The 26,352-nt window shown below is 44.6% G+C and overlaps 1 protein-coding gene across 5 annotated transcripts in view; it reads left to right on the forward strand.

The window, feature by feature from the left end:
• Positions 1-26,352, forward strand: part of KCNQ2 (potassium voltage-gated channel subfamily Q member 2) — a 141,026-nt gene that overhangs the window by 70,477 nt on the left and 44,197 nt on the right. For 3 of the 5 annotated variants that reach the window (XM_081196197.1, XM_081196198.1, XM_081196199.1), the window contains exons 8-10: positions 2,493-2,587; positions 17,024-17,053; positions 23,864-23,932. In XM_081196197.1, coding sequence (XP_081052323.1) covers positions 2,493-2,587; positions 17,024-17,053; positions 23,864-23,932 — 194 coding nt within the window. The remainder of the gene's footprint in view (positions 1-2,492; positions 2,588-17,023; positions 17,054-23,863; positions 23,933-26,352) is intronic. The other 2 variants (XM_081196200.1, XM_081196201.1) reach the window with 1 other exon arrangement.

Below are 26,352 nucleotides of genomic sequence, written 5' to 3' on the forward strand. Positions count from 1 at the left end.
CTTTGGCCATCAGCCTTCTTTATGGTCCAGCTCTCACTTCCATACATCACTACTGGGAAAACCATAGCTTTTTTTTTTAATCATATTTATTAAAATTTCCAAAAATAACAGAATAGAAAAAATAGAAAAGATAAAGAAAAGAAAGAAGCAGAAAGACCAATTTTAAACCCTTATTTTCATAACCTTCTTTCTGGGACTCCCTCCTTCCCCTCCCGACTGTATTCCCCTTTCCCTACGTTGGTTCCACAAGTTCTCATTCCCAATTTAAACCTAATATGTTGTGCCTATTAGCCAATTTAAATTACAATCTTAACATCACTCCTCATCTTTAACAAAATAATAATAATAAAAATTTTCCCCCAAGATCTACCCCGTTTCCTTCCACGAATTCCCCATTTTTTTCAAAACATGTTAAATCAAAATATCAAAGTTATATAGAAAGATAAAAGATAAAAGATAGAAGAAGATTCAAAAAGTTGGTTACATAGCCTTTGGATTCTAGAATTCCCCCTCCCTTCCCCGGTTTAGATTCCCCATGTCCATCAGTCTATATGTTGTCGGCCTGGAGGTCTCAAGTCCACAGCCAAATTTTCCTCAATCCATCTTGCCGGTTTTCTATAAATTTGCTTGTTTTGATGCTGTATGGGAAAACCATAGCTTTAACTATATGGACCTTTGTCGGCAAGGTGATGTCTCTGCTGTTTAAGATGCTGTCTAGGTTTGTCAAGTTCTTCCTATGTTTAGTCAAAATCTCCTTTCATGTAACTTGAAGCTATTGGTTTGGGTCCTACTTTCTGGAGCAGAAGGAAACGAGCTTGCTCCATCTTCCATGTGACAGCCCTTGAGATATTTGAAGATGGCTATCATGTCTTCTCTCAGTCTCCTCTTTTCCAGGCTAAACATGCTCAACTCCTTTGACCATTCCTCATAAGGCTTGGTTTCCAGACCCTTGATCATCTCAGCCTCCCTCCCCTGCACACATCCCAGCTTGTCAATATTCTTCTTAAATTGTGGTGCCCAGAGCTGGACATAGTATTCCAGGTGTGGTCTGACTAAGGCAGTACTATTACTGCCCTTGATCTGGACGCTATAGTTCTGTTGATGCTTGTCATCTTCAGCTGAGCATCACTTGAGCATGACCCCCCACCAGAAGGAAGCTAGCTTTGTCAGCTAGTCTTAAGCTGGGCAACAGTGGGGAGAGAAGAAGGACTTAGCAGGCAAGCTTAATTAATTACATGGGCAAACTCATCTTTCCTGTGGCCTGAATTCCCACAGCTTTGGCGCTGGAAATCGGGTGCAGGTTTTTGCTGCTGTTCCCAAAACAGATTCCTGTGTGCATGCAGACAAGAGTACATTTTCGTCTTCTCTTTTTAAAAAAATCCAACTTAAGATCACATTCTCCCCATCCCCCTTCATAAGGAGAACTGAAATCTTGGTGTGGGGAGAGGGAGGGAGAGGGACTGGAAATTGCTGCATAAATCACCCAGTGGCACTGGTGGGGAACTGTTCCTTATTCCCTGGCACAGCTCTTCAGAGTGTGAGAGAGGAAGAATATGGATCTATGCAGGGCATTTGAGGCCAAAGTAAATGCTGCACGAAGTAAACACCTCAAGCTGTGAGGAGCATCACATCTGAGGTGTGTGTGTGGAGAGAGAGAGAGAGAATATGTGTGTGCTTGCCTAATCAGTTCCTCCATAGGCTGTTTTTCTGATCAGAATCTCTCCCCCTCTCCATATGGTTTTTCACCCACAGGGGGAATGATACTAACTCTCCCCCTTGCTGAGCTTCAAGATAACTGATACGCTGAAGAAACACCTAAGATGGTCTTCCTGTCCTCTTTAAGGATGGGGATTCTGTGGCCTTCCAGGTGCTGTTCAACTATTCCTTAACACCGACCTTGCTGGCTGGGGCAGATGGGAATTGTAGTCCAAAAGCACCCAAAGACTCCCCGGCTCCCCAGGCCTGGTGTAAATGATAGATTGCAGCAACCAGATCTCTCTCCTTGCTTCCACACCCCTCTTTACATTACACCTGCATCCTCAAGGACCGCCTGTTTCCATATGAACCTACCTGGGCCCTGAGATAATATTTTGAGGCCCTCCTTCGTGTTCCTCCTCCTCAAGAGGTCTGGAGGGCAGCAACACGAGAACGGGGCCTTCTCTGCAGTGGCTCCCCATCTGTGGAATGCTCTCCCCAGGGAAGTTCACCTGGTGCCTTCATTGTACACCTTTAGGTGCCAGGCAAAAATGTTCCTCTTTAACCAGGCCTTTGGTTGATCTGATTTACATCCTATGCCCTTTTAAAATGTGTTTTTTTGGGGGCCGGGGGAATTGAGTTGCTGTTTTTATTAGGTATTTTGTGGTTTTATATCTTGATTTTATTCTGTGAACCGCCCTGAGACTCCCAGGTATAGGGCAGTATATATATTCAAATAATAATAATAATAATAATAATAATAATAATAATAATAATAATAATTCTTCCCTTCGCAGGCTGCGTGGAGGTTCTATGCCACAAACCTCACTCGAACCGATTTGCATTCGACTTGGAATTACTACGAGCGAACCGTGACCGTCCCCATGTACAGGTCAGTATTTCCTTATTACACTCTGTTTTTCTTCTGTGGGTGCCCACCTCCATCTTAGCATGCTTCTGTTTCGTTACGTTGAAGCAAACCATTCTGCTTTCACCGTTCTTTTAAAAGCTTGCCGGGAGCAGCCGCTGGCATTTCCGCAAGTTTAGTTTTATTTTCAGTCGTTGCAGATTTATCTCCCCGTTGTTTCCATGCCCATGGTATTAATTTCTGTTCTTTTCTTGTATATGTGTGTCCGTGTGTACGTTTTGTGTTGGTTTTCATCTTTATTTTTCTGCACTCGTTGTTGGTGTTGTTCTGTGACCGTGGCCACGCCAAATGCCAGAAGACCTCCTGAAGGGCTTCCCCCAAAAGGTAAAAAATAAAAAACCCCACTCAAACCCCACTCTAAAAAACAGACACCCTCTTCTTGATTTCCCCTGGCAATTTGAGTTGCTCTGGTATGTCAGTGTAACGGGGGATTTTCTGGTGAGTCTGGCTTTTTCAAACAACCTGGAATAGCCTCTTGTGACTGCAGTTCCTTTGCCTTTCAACACGCAAGAGTTTGAGAGCAGGAAGCGTTGGGGATGACCAGGCAATTGAGCTCACCTTCTAGTAAGAGACTTTCAGCTAGAAAGTTAAGCCCAGCTTGGGGAATCTGGCTTGGATGGTGCCAACAGAGAGCTAGTTGGCTGCTGAAGTGGCTGGTGCCTCAGGTTTGACATTTGTAACTCGTGAAATATCTCTGCAGCTTGGTTCCCGATAGGGCCAATGCAACCCATGGCCTGGAGGCTGTGTGAGACAAACTGTGTTGTAGCCCCCTTCCTGTGCAGCAGCAACAACTCATTTCGAGAGGGTTCACCGTGCTCTGTTATCTGCAGTTTGAGGGCAAGCTGCGCTTTGTGCAAACCACGGTTTGCCACATTTGGACATGCTCACAAACAATGGTTTGTTGTGTACCAGAAGTTGGGGTAGAGTCATATGGAGGTGCACGGCAGGCGGACAGCAGAGCAAGGAAGGCAAAGTCCCAGCCCAAACAGGAAGCTCTTTGTAGCTCTTCCTGTCTCTGTGTGCATGGATTGCACATGGATTGCAAGGATTGCTGCCTTCTGTTCTGCTCTTTGTGCTCCAAACAACTTTCTGAATTTCTTGGTGCCATTTTAGCACAGTTGGGGAAATAGGATTTGCCTTCTGTTTGATTGCAATGTTTTTGCAACTCACAGAGCTTCCTTCTATTGCCTTGGCAGCCTTGAGAATCCTGCAAGAGCTATTTTAAACTCCATAGTTAGTAGCTGTGTCAATGTCTTAATCTGACAGACCCATTGACCTATTTTGCTGTTGCGCTGTTTGTTGTGTTTCGAAGTTTTAATTTTCAGGTTTTAGGTGTGTGGTTTTTTTTTTTTTAAAAAAAAAGTTAAAAAATTCCCGGGCACTGAATTTTTGGGAGTTTGCATTTCTGAAATTTATTCTCTGCAAAGTTGCAATGGCTATTGGCCAATATCAATAAAAGCAATAAGAGCCTGATAGGGAATCCAGGATTGCTTCAGTTTTGCAGGTGGTGAATGTCGAGGCTGAGTGTGAATGACTTTCCTAAGATTACCTGGTGAGTTTATCATCTGGATGAGTGACCAGGAGAGGCAAGCTCAGACTACGATAACCAGTGTCCTAGGAGACGGATGCCACTATTCTGTGGGCAGCCAGCTGTTTATTATTTATTTATTTATTTTCTAATAGTTATACACTGCTTAATTGTGATTGTAAAAAAACAAACAAACCCCAAAAACCTCAACGCGATTTCAAAAAAGATAAAAACAAAAAAATTACCACTAAGAAAAAAATGACAGCAATAATTTAAAACTTTCAAATAATAGACAGATCATCAGCTTTCTAAGCACCTCCGGTAGGCTTGTCTAAGCAAAGCTGCTTTTGGCAGGCTCTGAAAGGAGTACTGTGATATCAATAGGTAGGGAGTTCCACAGATTTCAAGGTCTGGGGAGCTGCATGTGGGTAATACAGTAAACCATTTCAGCCCTGATGTTTTCATACCCTGCCATATTAACATCTTAAAAACGTCTGATGAAATCTGGCTCTAACAGCACCATCAGCATAAGAAAACAGACCCTTTGAGCATTGCACCTCTATTAACACCGGCAGGTAAATGTGGCTATTTTCAGCTGTGGATGTGCAGAGCTGACTCTATTCAAAATCTGGCTTGAATACTTTGTTCTAACAGCTTAGCATCTAGGACTGCAGAGCAGAAAGCGTGGGAGAGCCTCAACCACTTCATCTCCAGAGACACAAAGTCTCTGTGGTTAGTCGTGTTTCTTAAATTTGCAAGTTTCAAGAGTGTCTGCAGTGAGGCCGTATGTTTACAGTGCAATTCTGTCCAAGTGGCGCTTACTCACAGGGAAGTATATCTAGGATTGCAGCTTTGCCTTCATTTGCACGGACGCACGTACACAGAGCATAAAGGAGGATGGAGGTATAACTCTCTCACACAGAATGAAGATGCTTGCATATAATGCCTAACAGAAAAGTGTGCATGTCTATCCTTTCTAAAAACAATCCTAATCAGTATAATTAAAGCTTTTCCATACCGTAAAGCAAACGGTCATGTTACATTGTCCAGCACCTCCTCCTCATTTATCCTTGGGCGGCTGAATGCCAGGCTAAAAGAACGTAAGAGATAAATTGGATTTTGTCCAGTTGAGTGGCAGCTGGGTTGCTATCGGCCAGAGCGAGACGTCTGCTAGAAATAAAAAACTGAGCTGCGTTCAGTCTGATTCCTGATGCGTGGCATATCCAAGCAGGCATTCTGAGTGTGTTTTTGACCATGGACGTTGTCCGCTATCAGGGGCCGTGTGAAATGCAAGTGGTCACACAATGGGACTGTTTGCAATACAGTGGATGCTTGGGTTGCGAACGTGATCCATGCAGGAGGCACGTTCGCAACCCGCAGTGTTGCGTCTGCACATGCACGGGTTGCGATTCGGCGCTTCTGCGCATGCGCAAAGCGCAATTTAGTGCTTCTGCACATGTGCAGTTGCCCAAACCTGGAAATAATCTGTTCTGGTACTTCCGGGTTCGGCGCGGTGCGCAACCCGAAAACGCGCAACCCGAAGCGTTTGTAACCCGAGGTATGACTGTATTTACTGTATTTTTTGCTCTGTAAGGCTCACTTTTTCCCTCCTAAAAAGTAAGGGGAAATGTGTGTGTGTCTTATGGAGTGAATGCAGGCTGTGCAGCTATCCCAGAAGCCAGAGCAGCAAGAGGGATTGCTGCTTTCACTGCACAGTGATTCCTCTTGCTATTCTGGCTTCTGAAATTCAGAATATTTTTTTCTTGTTTTCCTCCTCCAAAAACTAGGTGCGTCTTATAGAGCGAAAAATACAGTATACTGTAATCTTGATGCAGTGACACCGTTTTCTAACGTGCACTCATGCCAAGGTCTTTGCAGGGCACGAGGTCCATCAAGGCAGGGCTGGGTAGGGCATCAGAGAATCGTCACAGGGGCAGAAGCAGCTGGCTGGCAGGGCAAGAAGGGAATAAACAGCCAGACACGCTGAATGGACCAGGAATACTCATTCGCATTGCCTGGGTTATGGGCTCTCAACCTCATTTCATGTGGCTGCCAAGGGGATGAAAAAATGGGGCAAAGGGAGGTTTCAGATAGAGAGACCACTAGCTCTAGTCTTGTTCACTGTCGGCATGTGACAGGAACGAGGCAGCAGTAAATCACACTGAGCAAGCTGGAGTTAACTCTTTATTAACCAAACAGGAGCTGCATGGGAGTGTCAGGCCTAGTGGGCACAGCAACTGAGGTCTTGCCTCCATGGAACAGTTGCTGAGACTAAAGATTTTCCCTGGGACCCTCCCATCAATGCCCCACCACCACTCCCTGAGCTCTGAACCACCCTTGGTGGCCCGCCAGCTAGTTCCTTCCACTATTCCTAAGAGATTATCTACAGTGGTACCTCTGGTTACAAACTTAATTCGTTCCGGAGGTCCGTTCTTAAACCGAAACCGTTCTTAACCTGAGGTACCACTTTAGCTAATGGGGCCTCCCGCTGCTGCTGTGCCGCCGGCGTGCGATTTCTGTTCTCATCCTGAGGTAAAGTTCTTAACCCGAGGTACTGCTTCCGGGTTAGCGGAGTCTGTAACCCGAAGTGTTTGTAACCCAAGGTGTTTGTAACCCGAGGTACCACTGTACAAGGAAATGTGACTCTCAGTCAAAAATCCCCCACTCCCCTTTGTGCAGGACTCTCCAGTACCAGATCCCTTCCTTGTGTAAGAACAAATATGCTGACTGACATACATTTAGATTTTAATCGCTTATGTATTACATTTCCTGGAAGAAATGGAGGCAGTGAGAGATTTTACTTTCTTGGGCTCCATGATCACTGCAGATGGTGACAGCAGTCACGAAATTAAAAGACGCCTACTTCTTGGGAGAAAAGCAATGACAAACCTAGACAGCATCTTAAAAAGCAGAGACATCACCTTGCCAACAAAGGTCCGTATAGTAGTGATGTATGGAAGTGAGAGCTGGACCATAAAGAAGGCTGATTGCCGAAGAATTGATGCTTTTGAATTCTGGTGCTGGAGGAGACTCTTGAGAGTCCCATGGACTGCAAGAAGATCAAACCTCTCCATTCTGAAGGAAATCAGCCCTGAGTGCTCACTGGAAGGACAGATCCTGAAGCTGAGGCTCCAAAACTTTGGCCACCTCATGAGAAGAGAAGACTCTCTGGAAAAGACCCTGATGCTGGGAAAGATGGAGGGCACAAGGAGAAGGGGACGACAGAGGATGAGATGGTTGGACAGTGCTCTTGAAGCTACCAGCATGAGTTTGACCAAACTGCGGGAGGCAGTGGAAGACAGGAGTGCCTGGTGTGCTCTGGTCCATGGGGTCATGAAGAGTTGGACACGACTAAATGACTAAACAACAACAACATTACATTTCCTGTCTCCACCTTTTTTCTCTGAGGAGCTCAGGGTAGCATACATGTTTCTTGTCCCCCCCCCCATTTAACAACAGCTCTGTGAGGTAGGCTTTGCTGTGGGCTCTCAATCACCAGCCTCAGCATCCTCATCCAGTTCTCTCTTTTAATTACTGTATTTGATTGTTAGATGCCCTGAGGGCATGAATTCCAAACATGCACAGAGTTCAATCCATCACTGCTCCTTTCCAGAACTGTATGAAACCTCTTCTTTCCTCCCTGTGCTGTTATCCCCCCTGTGGCGGCTGCAGTTCAGAGTTCATAATTGTGGCCCATGCTTCGTAAACAAAGGGGCAAACAGACCTTAGCTTGGAATCCTGCACCTTGGCACCAGCCCCATGGACCAGGGTGGGTCTTATTCCAAGAAAACAGGGTCGTGCTGTTAGCTGGCCAGCGCTGAAACAAATCTTCAATATTCCTAACCACCTTAAAGGCACCCTTCATTTTTGAATTTTAAATGGGATGGTTTCTACTGACAGCAGTTTAGCATCAAAGGACTCTCAAGAGCCCTAGTTCCTTGGCCAGTGGAATATTCTTGCACAGGCTGCCTAGATGAAAATCGCAGGGAATCCCCGTGATGACGCTTGGGGAGAAGAAACTCCCAGAATGAAGGATCCTTTCCAGAAGTCTCCCTAGCTGAGAAGCAGCCTGCGTCATTTCACTGCGGGCAGATGACACAATATGGCAATCCTGACTTGCGCTGAGCCAGGGTGGGGGTATTTTCCTGGATGCTAAACACAGCAGACCATGTCGCTTTCCACATCCCTGGTTTTCACAGCATGCAATTCATCCCCGGGCCAACAATGTGCAGGCTCTCTTTCATCCTTAATGTGCTTATTTGGCAAACTGCGTGAGATGCCCTGCGAAAAATAGTATGAATCCATTGAGTCATGGCTGCCTTTCCTTGCCGGCTGGATGCGGCCGGCTGGCCTCAAAGGTTAAACTGAGGGGACCGATACCAGAGGTGGTATTCTAGGAGATGCTGAATATCCCTCGTGCCTCTCCATTGCATGGGGCGGGTTTTTAAAATAGAGTTGCAAAAATTGGGTGCCTCCTGCTCTCTCTGCCAAGTGGTGGCAAGAGCCCATGGAGTTCCAGCCACTCACTCACCCAGAGTTTCTTTGGAGAATTGAGACACAGTGGAGACTATCGTAGCTGTAAGAAAGATGGTTTATTCACCTGTTTGCACCATCAGTCTGCATGGGAGGAGTCCAGATCTTACAACACGGTCATTCCAAGTGGGGTTTGTACCCTCTTCTGAGTTTATGGATTTTCTCAATTTCGTGCTCCCTCAATGCCCTGTTTAGGGGAACTTCCCACGCCACCCTAAAACTGGTGCTAATGGGGAGCAACATCTACTGCCCTCTGCTGGGGTTTTCTCCTGGTGGATAAACCCAGCTCCACTGGGAACCAGGTTACAAGATGACGCAACACTCTGCTGGGGGCTTTTGGGAGGAAAAATGGCAGCTGGTGATCTTTGAGAACGACACAGAAACTCTAGTGAAGGGCAATGAGTTCTGTCTTCATCCTCTCCAATTTCGGGGGGGGGGGTTAGTTCTCTAGTTTCACCCCCCAAAAAATTCAAGCTGAAAATTCTTTATGGAGGGCATTGTCTGTTGTTGCCCGAATCCTATTGAATTCCATTCTTCCCTCTACCATACAGCAAACATTACCCATCAGATGCTTCCAACATCTTGTAAAGATGTATCTTTTGCTCAGGATTCCCATTTGACTGGACCTTGATACAGGGATCCAATTAACCTCTGTTTAATTTGATTTTTATTTGCTTTTCTACGTTTTTATGCCATTTTATTTGTTTTCAGTTGCATCCTTGTTTCAATACCCATTGTTTCTATATCCCACACAGTGTACAACAGCACTTGGTTTTCTTTAAAAAACCATTAAGTGGTTTAGAAAAAGCTTTTAAATGGATAATTTTTGGCCTGGCACTAGTTTTTTGGTGTGCTGTTTTATCTGCTGCTGTTTTCTTGGCATGTGTGCTTTTTTAAAACAGGATTTTATGGGTGACTCCTGGCCTCAGCCTCTAGTTTAACGTCGTCCTTTTGTAGACGTGCCGTTTTGTGAACTGCTTTGCTTCTTTATTTTTAGAGCACGGAAGGATCACATAAGTATTTCAAATACGGATCAAAGGAGATCTTTGGATCCTGGCCGCTCCCCTGCCCCGTCTTTTTAACAAAAAGCAAAATATCCTGTTGCTCCTCCTCCTCTTCCTCCTCCTCCTCCTCCTCTTCTTCTTCTTCTTCTTTTATATACATTTTTATTAAAGTTTCACAAATTTTAAACAAACACAAAAACACAACACAAATAACAAGTATAGTTTCAGATCCTTATTTTCTTAACATCTTTCCCTGACTTCCCCACACCTCCCCTTCTTGTATTCCAATTCCAGTAGTTAGCTCAGCAAGTTCTTGTCCCCAGCTTTTACCTTATTATTATTATACTTAATTCATCTTAATTAACCAATTTTAACTTATAGACCTCAATTTAAACAACAATACTCATTCTTTACACCCTTTTCTAAGGTCGACCCAAATTCCCTTCCACGAATTTCCCAATTTTTATATTAATTGCAAAACAAAATAACAGAAATACAACATATAATTATACACCCTTTGGATTCCAAAACTCTCACCCCCCCTTTCCCGGTTTCGATCCCCAAAAAATGTCCATCAGTCCATCAACTATCAGCCTGGAGATCTCACGTCCAAGGCCCTCAAATCTCTCTCAGTCCCTCTCTGCCGGTTTTTTTGGTGGAGCCCAAATCTTGTTTCTTGTTGCTTTTAAGTCCAAATATCCCAAATGTCCCAAAAGCTCCAACTTTCGCCTTGATCAGATCCATAGAATCCATAGGTCTTCAGATCCTCCCCGTAGGGAGATCCCTCCATTCTTCATTCTCCAATTCAAACCAAGCTTTCATCATCCAGGTCTTGTTTTTCTTAGCATCTATCTTAGCAGGCCTCTGGCTCTCCTTTGTCGTCTGCGGCATTTCAGCTCCTCCTTCCCACTCCTCTGAAACAGCACATATCTCTTCTTGTTCAGCTGCATAGGTTTCTTGAGTCAAGCCCTTGACACATTCAGCAAGTTTGTTTACTTTTAAATTCAAAGTTGTAGCATTTGTAGCCAAAGCTTCACTCTGACCTTGTAACTTTCCCAAGAGAAAAAACATTCTGTCCAGCTCAGCCTGTATTTTCCACCTGCAGCCATTGTAATGTCTCAGAACCCCCTCTGGAGGGATTCTAGTTACTTAATATTCCTTCCAACTCCAGTCCAACATTCAAGTTAATTTGTTTCTATTCTTCTTTATTTTCAACAGTTTAAAGTCAGATTGTAACAAAAATAACCAGCAAAGATAGCAGAAACCAATTTTTTTTTCCTTTTCCAACTTTGACAGCTAATTTGACAGCTGTCAAACTCTTTATGTCTTCTCAGCAGGCTCTCTCGCGGATCACTCCCGGGTCCCGGGGGGTGATTGCATAGAGCTGGTCACAATATGGTAGGGAGAGAGTCAGGATACTGCTGTGGATAGGTCAGTCTTCCCCCAACGTGATGCTCTCCAGATATTTTGGAGTACAACACACTTCAGGTGGTTGGGGCTGACAGGAGATTTAAGTAAGTCCCAAGGTGAAAAAGAGCTGTCATAAAACTGATACCTTCTCCCACTTGTTTCTGAAGTGGGAAAAGTGTCTTCCTGGCATGGGGGTGGGGGAACTCTTGCTCATTTCACCTCCACAGTGCAGACAATCCTTTATCAATTCCATTCCCCCATCAATTATTTGCTGCAATGCACACAGTTCTGGAGTTTAAGCAAGGTTGCGCACAAGGGTTTAGTCCCAAAAGCGAACAGGAAGGAATGTCCCGTGAGTTCACAGAAGTGCCTTCACAGCAGACTGTGATATAAAGCCGACAAGAGCTTCTAAACACCTTGTTCATTTCACCTCTGAAGACGCATCTTCAGGCTTGCAGAGCTGGAGTTGGGGACAAAGTTTTATCAGTTTCTCTGTAGCTTTTCACAGGGATTACATAATTTAGGTTCAAAATAAAAAAATTCCTTCCAGTAGCACCTTAAAGACCAACTAAGTTAGTTCTTGGTATGAGCTTTCGTGTGCATGCACACTTCTTCAGATACACTGAAACAGAAGTTGCCAGATCCTTCTATATAGTGAGAAGGTGGGGAGGGGTATTACTCAGAAGGGTGGTGGGAATGGGAGATTGGCAGATAGCTGAGATGAGCCTGTTGACGACTCTTAACGACTGCAATAGGTCTTCCAGGAAAAGGCAAGGGGTGAGAAGGTGAAAAATGGCTTAGTCATGTATAATGAGATAAGAATCCAATGTCTTTGTTCAAACCAGGTCTCTCCATGGTTTTGAGTTTGGTAATGAGTTGCAATTCAGCAGCTTCTCTTTCCAGTCTATTTAGGTTCGTTGTTGATTTTTTTCCTCCAGGATTTGGTATCCGGGGGAGGAATTCAGTGTAACACTAAATAAATTATTCCATCAGCTCAGGGTATTTCAGAAGGAATGATCCCTCTGCTCCTCACCTCATGTGCTGTTCTGAGGGTCCCCTGACTATTTTTTTTTGGGGGGGGGCATGTGGGTTATGGAGGAGAGTGGAGGGAATGTTACATTCGTGGAAGACTTTGCACTGGCTTCTGCAAGCAGGACTTATGAGTTGAACCCAGCCCTGTGCAATTGTGGGAAGCCAACTCTCCCCCACTTTATGTATTCAGGGCAGTTGTTTACCAGCTCCATCTGGTACGCCGGCTGAGACTCTACTTGCTCGCAGACTGACCTTCTGGTACCTGCCTGGTTATCTCCCGCTTGTACTATTACAATGTGATCTACCTTTGGGGCTACATTTGAAGGTGACTCGGAAACTACAACTAATCCAGAATGTGTCAGCTAGACTGGTGACTTGGAGAAGCTGCCAGGACCATATAACACTGGTCCTGAAAGGCCCACATTGGCTCCCAGTACATTTCTGAGCAGAATTCTAAGTGTTGGTGCTGACCCTTAAAGCCCTAAACGGCCTCGGTCCAGTATACCTGAAGGAGCGTCTCCACCCCCATCGTTCAGCCCGGACACTGAGGTCCAGCTCTGAGAGCCTTCTGGCAGTTCCCTCACTGTGAGAAGTGAAGGTACAGGGAACCAGGCAAAGGGCCTTCTCTGTAGTGGCACCCACCTTGTGAAACACCCTCCGATCAGATGTCAAGGAGATGAGTAACTATGTAACCTTTAGAAGGCATCTGAAGGCAGCCCTGTATAGGGAAGCTTTTTAATGTACAATGTTTTATTATGCTTTTATATTTATCGGCAGCCACCCAGAGTGGATGGCGCAACCCAGTCAGATAGGTGGGGTACAAATAACATCATCATCATCATCATTATTAGGGTTAAATGCATGCATGTACAAAAGTCATTCAGAAAAAACCTTGAAACATTCTGCTCAGTTTCCATCAATGAGGTAGGACGGTGCAGAACTTCATGGAAATAAAGAACAAGCTCAGCACATGCCAGTCATCCCATGTTCGTCTGCTCACAAGCAACCCCCATCCCCTTTATTAATTGCAAAAAGGCAACTCCATTTTGAAATTATCAGTTAGAAAAATCGGAGACTGCGAATAGAGGGGAAGAAAGGCACAGATGTTCTTAAGGAGAATTTCATCATCAGTGGAGGAGGAAAGGAGACAAGCAACAGAGCGTTGCAAAGAGAGAGGATCTGTCCATCATATTAGAGTTCCAGTCCATGCACTGCTCCGATTCCCAATGGATATTGCATAGACGTTTCCAAAGTGATCGAAGAATTTAATTTTAGATGCTATGATTTACAAAATGCCACTTTTAAATATACTCCAGATGGAGAAATCCTGCATTTTTATGTGAATTACACATCTAGATTTTTCTCACTGTCCTCTCTGCATCAGACTGATCTTTAAGGTGATGCTGAGAAGGTCACACACGGTGGAGATTTAACTCTCTTCTTTGTAATTAGGATTAATAACACTTGCCTTTCAAATGAAGAGGATTAATTAATTCTTGTAAGTCACCAGAGAGCCTCTTTATTATTATAGGCAGCGATTTCATCTGCAGGAAAGCTACTCTGGTTAAATCTTAAAAAGTGCTATAGCAGGCTATAACTCAGCCACCGCAGAATGGCAGAATTTGTCTTCCTGAGTTGGGCAGAAGTGTATTATCTAGAGTATATAATGACAAGAAGAGCTCTGTTGCTTATGCTACCTGGAGAATTAAAAGTATTTTCCTAAGGTCTGTCCTTCCTCCCTGCAAATTCAATGTAGCCTTAAGTGGGGAATGCATGTGCAGAACAAAGTCTGCTTGGGCAACAGGACTGGCCTGGGGGTTCCCCTTCTGCGCAGATTTAGCACACATGTTCCACAACAACTTAGGGCCCACTCTTAATTTCAGGGTTGTGAGTTCAAGCCCCACATTGGGCAAAAGCCCCTTATTGCAGCGGGTTGGACTAGATGTGGCCCCTTCAAACTCTACAATTCTATGATTCACACTTACCTTTCCCCCCGCGTTTTCTAGGCACAGTTTCCCCTCCCAGTGTGGTCCTTTCCCTGTGAAAACTCACTCTTTAATGCTGAATCAGAACAAACAGCAATTAGGGAGAAGAGGAGGTTAGCCTGTTTAGCCTGGAGAAGAGGAGGTTAAGGGGTGATATGATAGCCATGTTCAAATATATAAAAGGATGTCACATAGAGGAGGGAGAAAGGTTGTTTTCTGCTGCTCCAGAGAAGTGGACACGGAGCAATGGATCCAAACCACAAGAAAGAAGATTCCACCTAAGCATTAGGAAGAACTTCCTGACAGTAAGAGCTGTTCGACAGTGGAATTTGCTGCCAAGGAGTGTGGTGGAGTCTCCTTCTTTGGAGGTCTTTAAGCAGAGGCTTGACAACCATATGTCAGGAGTGCTCTGATGGTGTTTCCTGCTTGGCAGGGGGTTGGATTCGATGGCCCTTGTGGTCTATTCCAACTCTATGATTCTATGATTCTAGGGGTTTCTGCAGATTGCTGTTTGCTCCAATTCTGCAGTAAAGAGTGGACCTGGGCCTAGAAGTGCAGCACTAAAGGAAATCCAGATGAACCCTTGGTTTAATCCTACCCTGCAGGTCTGGATTTCCTTGTGCACAGATCTAGGATGTCTAACTTTAGGGACGCTGTTGCTTCCTTAAGGAGCAAGCTCTTCTCAGCTTATCCTGCCTCAGAAGGAAGGTAGGAGCACTTCTTTTCCCATCAGGATTCAGCCTGGCTTTCTTCCTGACATGCTTATCTTCTGTTTGCGGGGATTTTTATGTCTTGAAAAACATCTTATTGCTGGAGCCCCCACCTGCAGCATGGTAGAAGCCTGTCTCTCGTTTATCTCTTCAGAGAGAGCATCTAGCTCAACATTTTATCGTTTCTGCTGTTGCTAAATATATAAGAAAAGATGGCGAAAGCTTTCCAAACCAGAACAATGATGTGTGGAGCAAAATAAGCTGCAGTTAAATATATATATATGCAAAGTAGCTCAAATTCTTTCAGGCATCTGCATTGATTTTATGAGCCAGCTGAAAATTGGGGAGAACACTGGGAAGAGGCGGGATTGAAGATATAAGGATTTGAATTGAAGACAAATGCTTGCTCTACTCAAATCTTGTTCAGGGTGTGCAGAGTTGATGTGCATCAGCTTAAATGCAATTTTGCAAAGTTCTGGGTGGTCTCAAATCAGATTTTTTTAAAATTACACCTGCCATTGTAGGCAATGTTTGAATTTCGTAATGTGTGGTGTGCAGAATTTCTGGCGAGTTTGTCCAAGACAGCTTTCCAATTTTCACAATTTGCGGTTATGATTTCCAGTTAATTGAAGTCTTTTGGTGCTCCATTCTGGCTGAAGCTTCCATCCTTTATAGAGATAACCGCTTTCATTCCGCCCTGTTCTGCCCTCTTCCTTCAGGCCATTAAACGCATGCCTGAGATGTTCCGAGTGACCCTTGTAAACGGTGCGCAGTAGACAAGTGGGGAGAAACTTGCAATCGCGGACATGCCCATCTTTGGTCCCCGTTAAGTGTATATAATATGTTGAGATGCTGGGATTGAAGTTGGGACCTTTCCCGTGCAACGCATATGCTTTATCATTGAGCTGTGGCACCAGAGTCTTTTGAATTTTAATAGCCTATCTATTGGGACAGTGAATGGGGTTTCCACCTCCTCACAGCTATTTAGGGCACACCTACCCTGCTCAAACCAGTTTAACAACAATATCTTCCTCACCAAGGGACTAGCTCTGTTGAGGGCATGCGTTCGTGGGTTAGGAATCACTAAAATGGAATCCACAGCCTTCCCCTCCAAACTACAGCTCTGACGATCCTTTGGAAGATCAGAATTTGTAGGAAGCTGATGTCAGGTGGTAGCTGATGCTGCGTAGATGTGGTCATGGTGGCACCTTGATGGTGGTTGAGAGGAAGAATACTCCTTTGGGGAATCTTAACATTGGCTTCATGCACCAAATCTACTGTAAGTGGACAGGTTTTGCTCATTCTTACGGTCTTTATTGATGTTGGAACAGCAGAGAGATGTAATAAAGGAGATCAGTGTGGTGTAGTGGTTAAGAGCGGTAGTCTCGTAATCTGGGGAACCGGGTTCGTGTCTCCGCTCCTCCACATGCAGCTGCTGGGTGACCTTGGGCCAGTCACACTTCTTTGAAGTCTCTCAGCCCCACTCACCTCACAGAGTGTTTGTTGTGGGGGACAAAGGGAAAGGAGAATGTTAGCCGCTTTGAGACTCCTTAGGGTAGTGATAAATCGGGATATCAAATCCAAACTCTTCTTCTTCATCATCATTTTGGAGGGTGACGTTTATTTGGCCTCGGGCAACAGTTTGTTGATCGGCTCACTTACAGGAATCCTTTCCTCGGCTGTAACCTTACTGTGGTTTGTTCTACATCAACAGTGGGGAAACCTATGGTCTGCAGACCCAATACGACCCAATAGTGGTCCTAAATTGGCCTGTGAGGCTCTTTTACCCAACCTGTAGCTAGCTACCTGATGCCCTAGGCGATGTCAGGTGTGGAGCGGGCAAAGTCTTGGCTGCGCAGGAGCATAAAATGCACTCCTGGTTTTTCCTTGGCACCCACCACACCCACCCCAATTGCTCACAATCCAGAAACTAGTTTTGACCGATAGATTTATGTGTTTAAAATATTATGCTGAATCTAGGCCTCTAAAGTGGACTGACTGCTGAGCCCTTTCAGAGTTTACCTGCTCGATGGAACTCTCATAGCTCATGTGCTAATTTTCTTCGTTCTGTTTCTTTTCTTCCCACCTTCCTTTTTTTTAAAAAAACTATGCTTTCTCCCCTTTTGGTTTCTCCCGTCCTCTTTTTTTCTTACCCCACCTTCCCTCCCCCCTTTTTTGAAAACACTCGAAACCTAAAGCTCACAAACGCAAACCTATGGGGCTTCCAGGTATGGAGATGCATGTGGATTGAAGTTCGTGTGTCATGTTGTGGTCGTTTTGTTTTGTTTTGTTGGGAATGAACCCTGCTAAGCTTGTTTTTGACACATGAAAAGAGAGACCCTCTACACAACGCAGGCGACAAAAGCCACATAGCCAGGCACCGACACCTACACAATATTACGATTCCGTGCACCTTCTCTGCAAAACGTATCAGATATTGCTTTGCAATATGGGGTCGAGAAATGGCTCTTTCAAATTAAGAAGAAAACTGGTGAGTACGGAGGGCCGGATGAGTTTGTCTTTTCCCAGCAAACATTTTAAGCACCCTGTGTTTATACATCTACAAAGGGTGACTGGGTTTCCCTAAACTCTAGGAGAGAACTGGATCTTCACCATTAACCTGGCCTGTGGCTGTATGAATAAACAGACACTGCTATGAGGGCAATCTTGCTTTATAACTGGGCACAGTGCTTCGCACCAGTCCTTTTAAGTGTGTTTTATATTTTTGTCAATTGATGGCTTTCTATAGCACTCCTGCTGATCCCTCCTCCCTCCTCTTCATTCCCTTTATCTACTAACTTCCTTCCTGCCTCCACCAAAATCTTCACATCCTCTAATTTCTGTCCTCTATGCAGCTACTGAATGCAGGAAACCACCCTATAGCAAGTCATGCCATTGGTCCATAGAACCCAATACTGTCTACTCTAGCTGGCAGCAGGTGTCCGGCATGCTGGAAAAACCTGCTGCCTGAGATTCCTTTTAATGAGAGTTGCCGGGCATTGGACCTTCTTACTGTGTCTTTTAGGGCCTAACTACATGTTACTCTAGGGACGCGGGTGGTGCTGTGCGTTAAACCACAGAGCCTAGGACTTGCCGATCAGAAGGTCGGCAGTTCGAATCCCCACGATGGGGTGAGCTCCCTTTGCTCGGTCCCTGCTCCTGCCAACCTAGCAGTTCGAAAGCATGTCAAAGTGCAAGTAGATAAATAGGTACTGCTCTGGCGGGAAGGTAAACGGCGTTTCCGTGCGCTGCTCTGGTTCGCCAGAAGCGGCTTAGTCATGCTGGCCACATGACCTGGAAGCTGTACACCAGCTCCCTCAGCCAATAAAGCGAGATGAGCGCCGCAACCCCACAGTCGGCCACGACTGGACCTAATGGTCAGGGGTCCCTTTACCTTTACCTTACATGTTACTCCAAATGTGTCATGTGATGTAATGTCAAGGTTCTAAAAATTAAAACCAACTGCATGGGGATCTGGGTTGGGCCACAATCCACGCAGGGTGGCAGTGATGTTTTAATGCTCTCTGCCACAATTTGAAAAGAATCATTCTTTCCCCCACCCATAAATATTACATAGCAATTAAGGGTTGATAGGTCAGGAGCATCTCACACCTTGAGATTTCAGGGCCCCAAACTGAGACCTAGGGGTGGCCCCAGGGGCTGTCACAGGAGGCGGACCCTGGTGATGTCATGGGCCATTCTTCCTCTGTGTTCCCTGGAGATGGAGGTTAATTGGGAGAGGGAAGGAGGGAGTGGTGGAGGTCACAACAGCTCCCCAAGACACACAATAATTTGCAGCCAGCTCCTGCCAGTCTGAAGCTTGGAACTGCACACATAGTCTGCTTAATATATACATTTTTTAAGGCATTCTCTCTGTTACCTGGTTATTCAAACCCTCCCCCTGCCACTTGGAGGGGAACAGGCAAACCTGGTGACTTCAGACCAGCGCGGAGGTCTGACAACTCTAATAGCAATAATTTCAAAACTCCTACTGGCGTCAAAGAGAGTTTTTGCCTTTCTGTCTCTATTTACCATGCCCTGGGGCGGAGGATTAAATAAAAAAGCAAAGTCATGTCAAGTGGAATGTATAAAATAGCCAACATATGGGCCTCCATTAAAACTGGTCCTCATTTCTAGAAATTCACTTCCTTATTTTTAGGTTCTGTGCAGCTGGCATAATGTATAAAGACTTGATTGTGAGGGCGGTTATCTAGATTGGGTGGTATTCAGCTTTTACTCACCATTGACCTATTTAAATTAATGGACCCAACTGAGTCATGTTCATTAATCTCAACAGGCCTACTCTGAGTAAAAGTTGAATGCCGCTCATTTATTTTGTTCCGTCCCACAAAACTGGATATCAGTGGTATTTTGGGGGCTGGGGAATGCTGTAATCGGCACAACCCCACGTAAGAAGTTCATTGCCATTGAGGTGATGTAGAACTGCATAGTGGGAAGTGGAATTTTGTTTGCTTCCTTGGCACCTTGGTAATGTCTGTATTGGATCCACACCCTTGCTTTTGCAAGAGCTAAGCCCAATGGTCATGAAGGAAGGATGAGTGATACAGGCAGCCAGCAACTTCAGGCAACATGGGACAATTTTTAAGAAAAACTGCCTTCCAGTGTACCTACCGTTCTCCTTTTCTCTCTTTTCATATTTCACTCACTCTTTCACTTTTCTTTTCTTAATCCTTTTCTGTTTGAATGAAGACAGACGTAAAATTTGTAATTTAAGACCCGATGGGTGATCCTCACCAAATAATAATAATAATAATAATAATAATAATAATAATAATAAATTTTTATTTATATCCCGCCCACCCCAGCCGAAGCCGGGCTCAGGGCAGCTAACAACAATAAAATAATACAACATTCTAAAATCATTTCATTATAAAATTAATTCAAATCAAATTGATGGCAACCATTGGGCTAGAGTTCTGTGAAGATTGCCGAGGGAGGGAGTCAGGCTGTGCCCTGGCCAAAGGCCTGGTGGAACAGCTCTGTCTTGCAGGCCCTGCGGAAAGATGTCAAGTCCCGCAGGGCCCTAGTCTCTTGTGACAGAGCGTTCCACCAGATTGGAGCCGCAGCCGAAAAGCCCTGGCTCTAGTTGAGGCCAGCCTAACCTCTCTGTGGCCTGGGACCTTCAAGATGTTTTTGTTTGAAGACCGTAAGTTCCTCTGTGGGACATACCAGGAGAGGCGGTCCCGTAGATACGAGGGTCCTAGGCTGTATAGGGCTTTAAACCATGCTTTGCAAAGAACATAGTAGATGTACATACATTCCAGCAAGTTAAATGCTGGATCAGGGCTGTCTAGGATCTTCTTTTTCCCTTTTAAGAAGCAAATGTACACCCACTTGTTTCTATGTCCATCCTGTCGCTTGTTTAAAAAAACACCACTTTTTTGTTTTTGCAAAGCTACCGCATATCACATCGGTCTTTATCCTCGTCTTTCCCTCTGGTAGATGTTAGTGGTTTCATTGGTGCAACTCACTTTAGGTAAGGCCACAACCCGTTCGTAGGTTGTGCCGCAACAGTTGATGAGCATTGCACCATTTTAACCACTTTCATCTGCCAGGAGCAGCCTTGTTCCTCTCTCTGCATTGTTTTCCCTGCTGTAAAATGGGTAAGTAGCTGTGCTCATCCCACAAAATATATGCGCTGGAGTAGAAGGCAGCTTCCTACTGACATTGTACAAACGGTCTTCAAAATACTTCCGCCTGGCTCTGACTTCCATCCCTTCACTCAACCTGTCTCCACTCTGAACTGTTTCCTTGAGCTGATCTCCTCCACCCAGCCCCCTCTCTCTTTCCCCCTGCTCCCCTGCCCTTGGAACTGCTTCATGTGTAACAAATAAAATTAACCCTTCGTGGTGTGTGCACGCGTGCATTTTGTGGGAGTTGTGTATTGTTTCGTTCAGCCCATTCTTGTGTTTTTGTGTCCGGTATCGTTAGCTGACCGCTTCGAGGCATGGCCCAGCGTTACTGACCTTGCCTTGATGATGTGTGTGCTTCTCAGTAATTAGCCACCTGTGTTTCCCTTTTGCTATGGGCAGTGAGCAACTGGTATCCTCCTATTTTACACGCTACTGCAGCAGAAGAGCAGATTGTCCATCTTAATGACGACTTTTAGCTTCCCATGAGTGATGCGCGTAATGAAGTCAATGAACCAGGCAGGAATCCGAAGACTTGATTGTGTTGGGCTGCATGCGCTGTGTTTTCATCCTGATGGTTTAAATCTCTGCGCCAAGCTTTTTAAGTGAAGCATGCTCCTTTCCAACAAGGATATTAAAAGAGAGGATATTAAAATATCACTGAGTCCAAGCATGCAACAACAGAGCTGTCCAGGCTAAATTAAAAACAAGAGAGTTCTTAGGCATGTTGTCTCTCTTCCCGCATTAATTTTTGAGGGATGCATCAAAGCCTTGAGTTATATAAGGCAATAACGTCCAACTTGGCAAATTTGGTACTTTCAATGTTTTGGTCTGCACAATAAAATCAATATTGGGAATGGTGAACATGAGCATTTTTGCAAGGGAACTGAAGCAAAAAAAAATCTGCTTGAGAACTGCCCTTCAAACCCTTCCCAATTAATTTCTGCCTGAAAGTAATGTATACTCAGGGCTTTTTTTTCAGCCGGAACTCACAGGAACTCAGTTTGAGCACCATTGCTATTCTAAGAGAATGATGGAGGTGTTCACAGTGAGTTCCGGCACCTCTTTTTCTAGAAAAATGTAGCACTGGGTATACTGTATTACTAATACTGGATTCCAGTATACACCTGTGGTCATATATCCATGTTTCTAGAACCTGTTTTGCCCTGATTATGGCCAGAATTAGTTTTATTAGCAACAAGCAGAAGTGGGGAGACAGGACTTCAGTCCAACTATGTAGCCCAGCAACCACCAGTAAAGATCCAGTGCTGCCAGTAAGAAGGAAAGCCTCGGCTCTGTTGCTTGGCAAACACCAGTTGCCAAGACCACTACAGCCCATATTTTCTAGTTTCAAGGCAGAGTTTCTGTTCATTACATTGAGAGTCAAACTACAGATTAAGCACCTGTAAAAATATAAGAAGAGGGCTGCTGGACTGGGCCAAAGACATTACAGTATCACTATTATCATCATCATCATCATCATCATCATCATCATCATTATTATTAATTTCATTTCTATACTGCTTTAGATTGTAAAAAAAAATCTCAAAGCGGTTGACAACACATTGAAACATCCCATAAAACCACCCAGAATAAAACAAATTCAAGCTTCCAGGAAAATATTTCAGATCCTTCTCTAAGGGGCATTCTGCTTTCCCCACATTTATTTACCAACTTAATTTACAGAGCTGCCCCATGGCAGAAGTACTCTAGGAAGGCAGTGTTGTGTAGTGGTTAGAGTATCTAGTCCAATGTTTTGTCTTTGGATATGCTGCTTATGCCTCCGCAAAGCCCACAAGCAGGATATGAATACAACACAGTCCCCTCCTGCAATTACCCTATAGCAACTGTGAGATTGTCGAGGCAGCATAGAGACATCATGACTTCTAGCCTTTGATAGCCTTATAAAATGCATTGGTCTAACCCCCCTTTAGAACAATCTGATTTGCCGGTGGCGCTGTGGGTTAAACCACAGAGCCTAGGACTTGCCAATCAGAAGGTCAGTGGTTTGAATCCCCGCGATGGGGTGAGCTCCCGTTGCTCAGTCCATGCTCCTGCCAACCTAGCAGTTCAAAAGCGCATCAAAGTGCAAGTAGATAATTAGGTTATCCTCTGGCAGGAAGGTGAACGGCATTTCTGTGCGCTGCTCTGGTTCGCCAGAAGCGGCTTAGTCATGCTGGCCACATGACCCAGAAGCTGTACACTGGCTCCCTCCGCCAAGAAAGCGAGCTGAGCGCCGCAACCCCAGAGTCGGTCACGACTGGACCTAATGGTCAGGGGTCCCTTTACCTATACCTTTACTATATCTAGTGTTGTGAGATAAGTAGAAAAAATATCTACCCTCTTTTTCCACACAATGCATAATTCCCCTTAATCATGTCTCCCTTTATTTTCATTTCCCTGCTCAAACCCTGAAGCCCCAGTCTTGTAGCCTTTCTTCACAGGGGAATTCAGCTGTGTCTTCTGTTTCCCCTTGATTTGGGGTGAAGGAAGCCCCAATTGTTATTCTGACTGCAGCATGGGAAGAGGTGAGGCTTAATCTCTCCCTCCCCAGCTAAGATCAGGAAGAAAATGCTTCCCCTCACCCCACCCACATAACACATGGGGATAGTGTTTAGTAAAAAACCACGTGTTAAGTGTAATATGTAGTTCGGCCCTCAGAGCTCTGAAGAAGAGTGCAGGGAAAACTACAGCTGATACCTAGCCCTGATGGATGGAAGCCCTATTTTAATGTAGAAGCCAGATCTCATAAAAATATGATTTGAGGATTCTGTGGGTTCCTCCCTCAACACTTGCAGACTCTTTTCTTCATCCCATTCAATCCCATGGACAACACCAGGATTAAAACCTTGTTGTGATACTTTGCCAAACTCCCCATACATCACTGCTTTTTATGGCATTCTCTTTACACTAAAGATTTTCCTTAGATTCCTGGGTCTTTATCCTAGATAAGCTTTGCTGTCAGACTTGATGGCCAAGGAAGAGCTTATGAGGCTTATGTGGAAGGAAGCTCCAGAGGCAAGATGGACCTCTGAGGTGACCATCATGTAATGGGAAGGCTCTGAAAACTGAGGACAGGGTGGAAAAGCTTTGCTGTCAGCCTTGCCTCCTGAGAAACAGCAGTGTGACACACCGCTGACTGCTGTGTTCAGGTTTAACTAATCCTTGCGGTCCTCCTCAGCCTTCCCCAACCACATTTTGCTATTTTTATCTCATCCCCGCCTTCTTTCGGGGTGTCTAAGCTATTAAAAGCCGTTCCTCTCCTTCTGTATTTGCAAGGCAGAATTGCAGGGGAGGGAAGCGGTTTCCATAACAAGAAGTTGAAACGGTTGGCTTCTTGTCTCAGTCTGAGTTTTCCTCCTCTCATTTCTCCTTCTTCCGTTTTAGGCTCATCCCGCCTTTGAACCAGCTGGAGCTCCTGAGGAACCTGAAGAGCAAATCTGGACTGACTTTCAGGTGAGTTAGATGGCCATGGATCCAGCCCACTCCCCCAAAGAAAATGTCACAGACAACACTAGACTCCTTCCACAGGCACCCTTTATATGTGTTATGTGAACGTGCAATGTGTGTGTGTGTGTTAGTTAGGACTGAGTAATGTATTGATACGTTCATCCAAAATTGGTTTGAAGTCCACATCGTGCTAACGGTTTCATAATATTTGACATGGCGACGTATCACAAATCACAATGTGTCTGTGACGCTACCTGAAGGAGCGTCTCCACCCTCATCGTTCTGCCCGGACGCTGAGGTCCAGTGCTGAGGGCCTTCTGGCGGCTCCCTCATTGCGAGAAGCAAAGCTACAGGGAACCAGGCAGAGGGCCTTCTCGGTAGTGGCACCCGCCCTGTGGAATGCCCTCCCACCAGATGTCAAAGAGAACAACAACTACCTGACATTTAGAAGACATCTGAAGGCAGCCCTGTTCAGGGAAGTTTTTAATGTGTGACATTTTAATGTATTTTTAATCATCACACATCATGTAATAACTATATGTCAAGATTTTAATGAAGTTCCTGTAAAACATGAAATTGTTTTACACGTAATTCCCCCGCCCGGCCCCCCGAGGAATTTTTGTGCCCAGGGCAGCCATCCACCTGCTGGAAGCAAAGCACTGTGTCAGACCTATACAAAAACACCAGTAAAAACATTTCAAGTGTTTCCTAAGGGAGTCTAGGGAACATGCATTTCTTAATTTAAAATAATCTCACGCCCCCATGATCTTTCTGAGCTGTCCCAAAGAGGAGAGGTTGAAATGTGTTTTCATTCTGAGTGAAGAGCCAGGGAGGTTCTGGTGGAAGAACTTAGCTGCTATCTACATTCCCTCCATATGATTCCAACAAAGAAAAGACCTAAAATGAATACACTTTAAACCATGGACTATTGACTTTACAAAAATTCCCCAGCCATGACCTGGAAATAATATGCATTTCCCAGCTTCTGAAGAATTTCAAAATAAATCCTATGACTTTTAGGCCATGACTGAGTTTCTTTCTCTTGACCTCCATATGTGAACCATATGTTACTTTTCCTGAGTTTGCAAATGTGCCGCAAGTGCATGGCTGACCTTGCTTGTGGCTTCAAAACACTGACTTGACACAAATATAGCTTAGGTAAAAACAGATTGCAAGGGGTAAAGGTCAGCCGGCTTCTTAAAAAAGAAGAAGCGTGGATATAACTCATGTTTTAATATTAATATACTTCCACGAGATTGTAGCAACAAAGACTTCAGTTATGAGGTACAGTTTATTAAGCTGGTTCTTCAGGAAAGTTCAGGAAGCCGAAATAATAATGCATTATGGAAAAGTTTTATTTTCCTGTCAATGTCTACTACAATATTGCTAAGAGAGTTGCCTCAACTAGGAAAATAAAAAGAAGAAAGGAGAGTATAATTGTTTTTTGGTTTTTTTAAGACTAGAAACAAACTTCAGCAGGTGCCAAATTAATAATTAGTTGAAATAATGTGTTTTCCCCCAATGTGTTTTTCCCACCAAGGGCAGCCTAGCTCTGTGAGTCTCCTGGCATTCCTTGAGAGGCATTCCACTTGAAAACCAGAACTCTTGGCAGCTCTTGGTTGAAACAGGAAACTATATAGAACTATCGCTATTGAAGAAAATACATTGGCAATATGCATTGAGAATTTTTATTTTTTATAATACATTCTCTGTTTGAAATCAGTTTTTGACTATTCTCTCCTTTGGCCTTCCTTCATTGCTTGAAGCAATTTCTGTTTTTGTGCAGGGCGATTTTCGGGTGTTTATAGCACATATGTCACCTGCCCTCTTTCACCAAAGATTTCTTGAAAGTTTTATTCTAAGACTTTACAAATTCTATCCTCTTTTTAAGAGGGGCGGAAGCAGAGATCACCATGAAGTGACTGTGGCCTTGACGATGTCTTCTCGATTTAGTCCACAAGACTGTGTAATGCAGACGAGGTCACCTCTAACATGCTAAGTGTTGCTCTGCCTGTCTGGTCCATAAATTGATGGATTACCCTCTTTTTCTGTGTGACTTTGTTGTGAGAGCGAAGTTTCTATGTTGCAAGTACATCACACAGAAATGTGGATCAGTCTTAAACGGAGCTATTTTCAAGCTGTGGAAACAGGTTACATGAAAGCGTGAAAGTTAGAGGGAACAGCTCCCTGTGTGATGTTTCGAGACTGGTATACTGAGAAGGAGCATGACTCCGTTTTTTAAAAAAACAGTCACCTTGATCCAACCCCATGGTTCAAAGAGCCCGATTCTGAAATGTGCTTCAATCTTTTTGTTTCAGCCTTGTTTTGTGCGTACGTAGGGGCTCGCTGGGTGGAGTGGAGCCACAATACCAATTTCCAGGCAGATGGCTACCTGTTGCCTACTTGGGGGTGGGGGAGAGAAGAGG

The sequence above is a fragment of the Podarcis bocagei genome (assembly GCF_964188305.1).
Source record: "Podarcis bocagei genome assembly, chromosome: 5".
Lineage (NCBI taxonomy): Eukaryota > Metazoa > Chordata > Lepidosauria > Squamata > Lacertidae > Podarcis > Podarcis bocagei.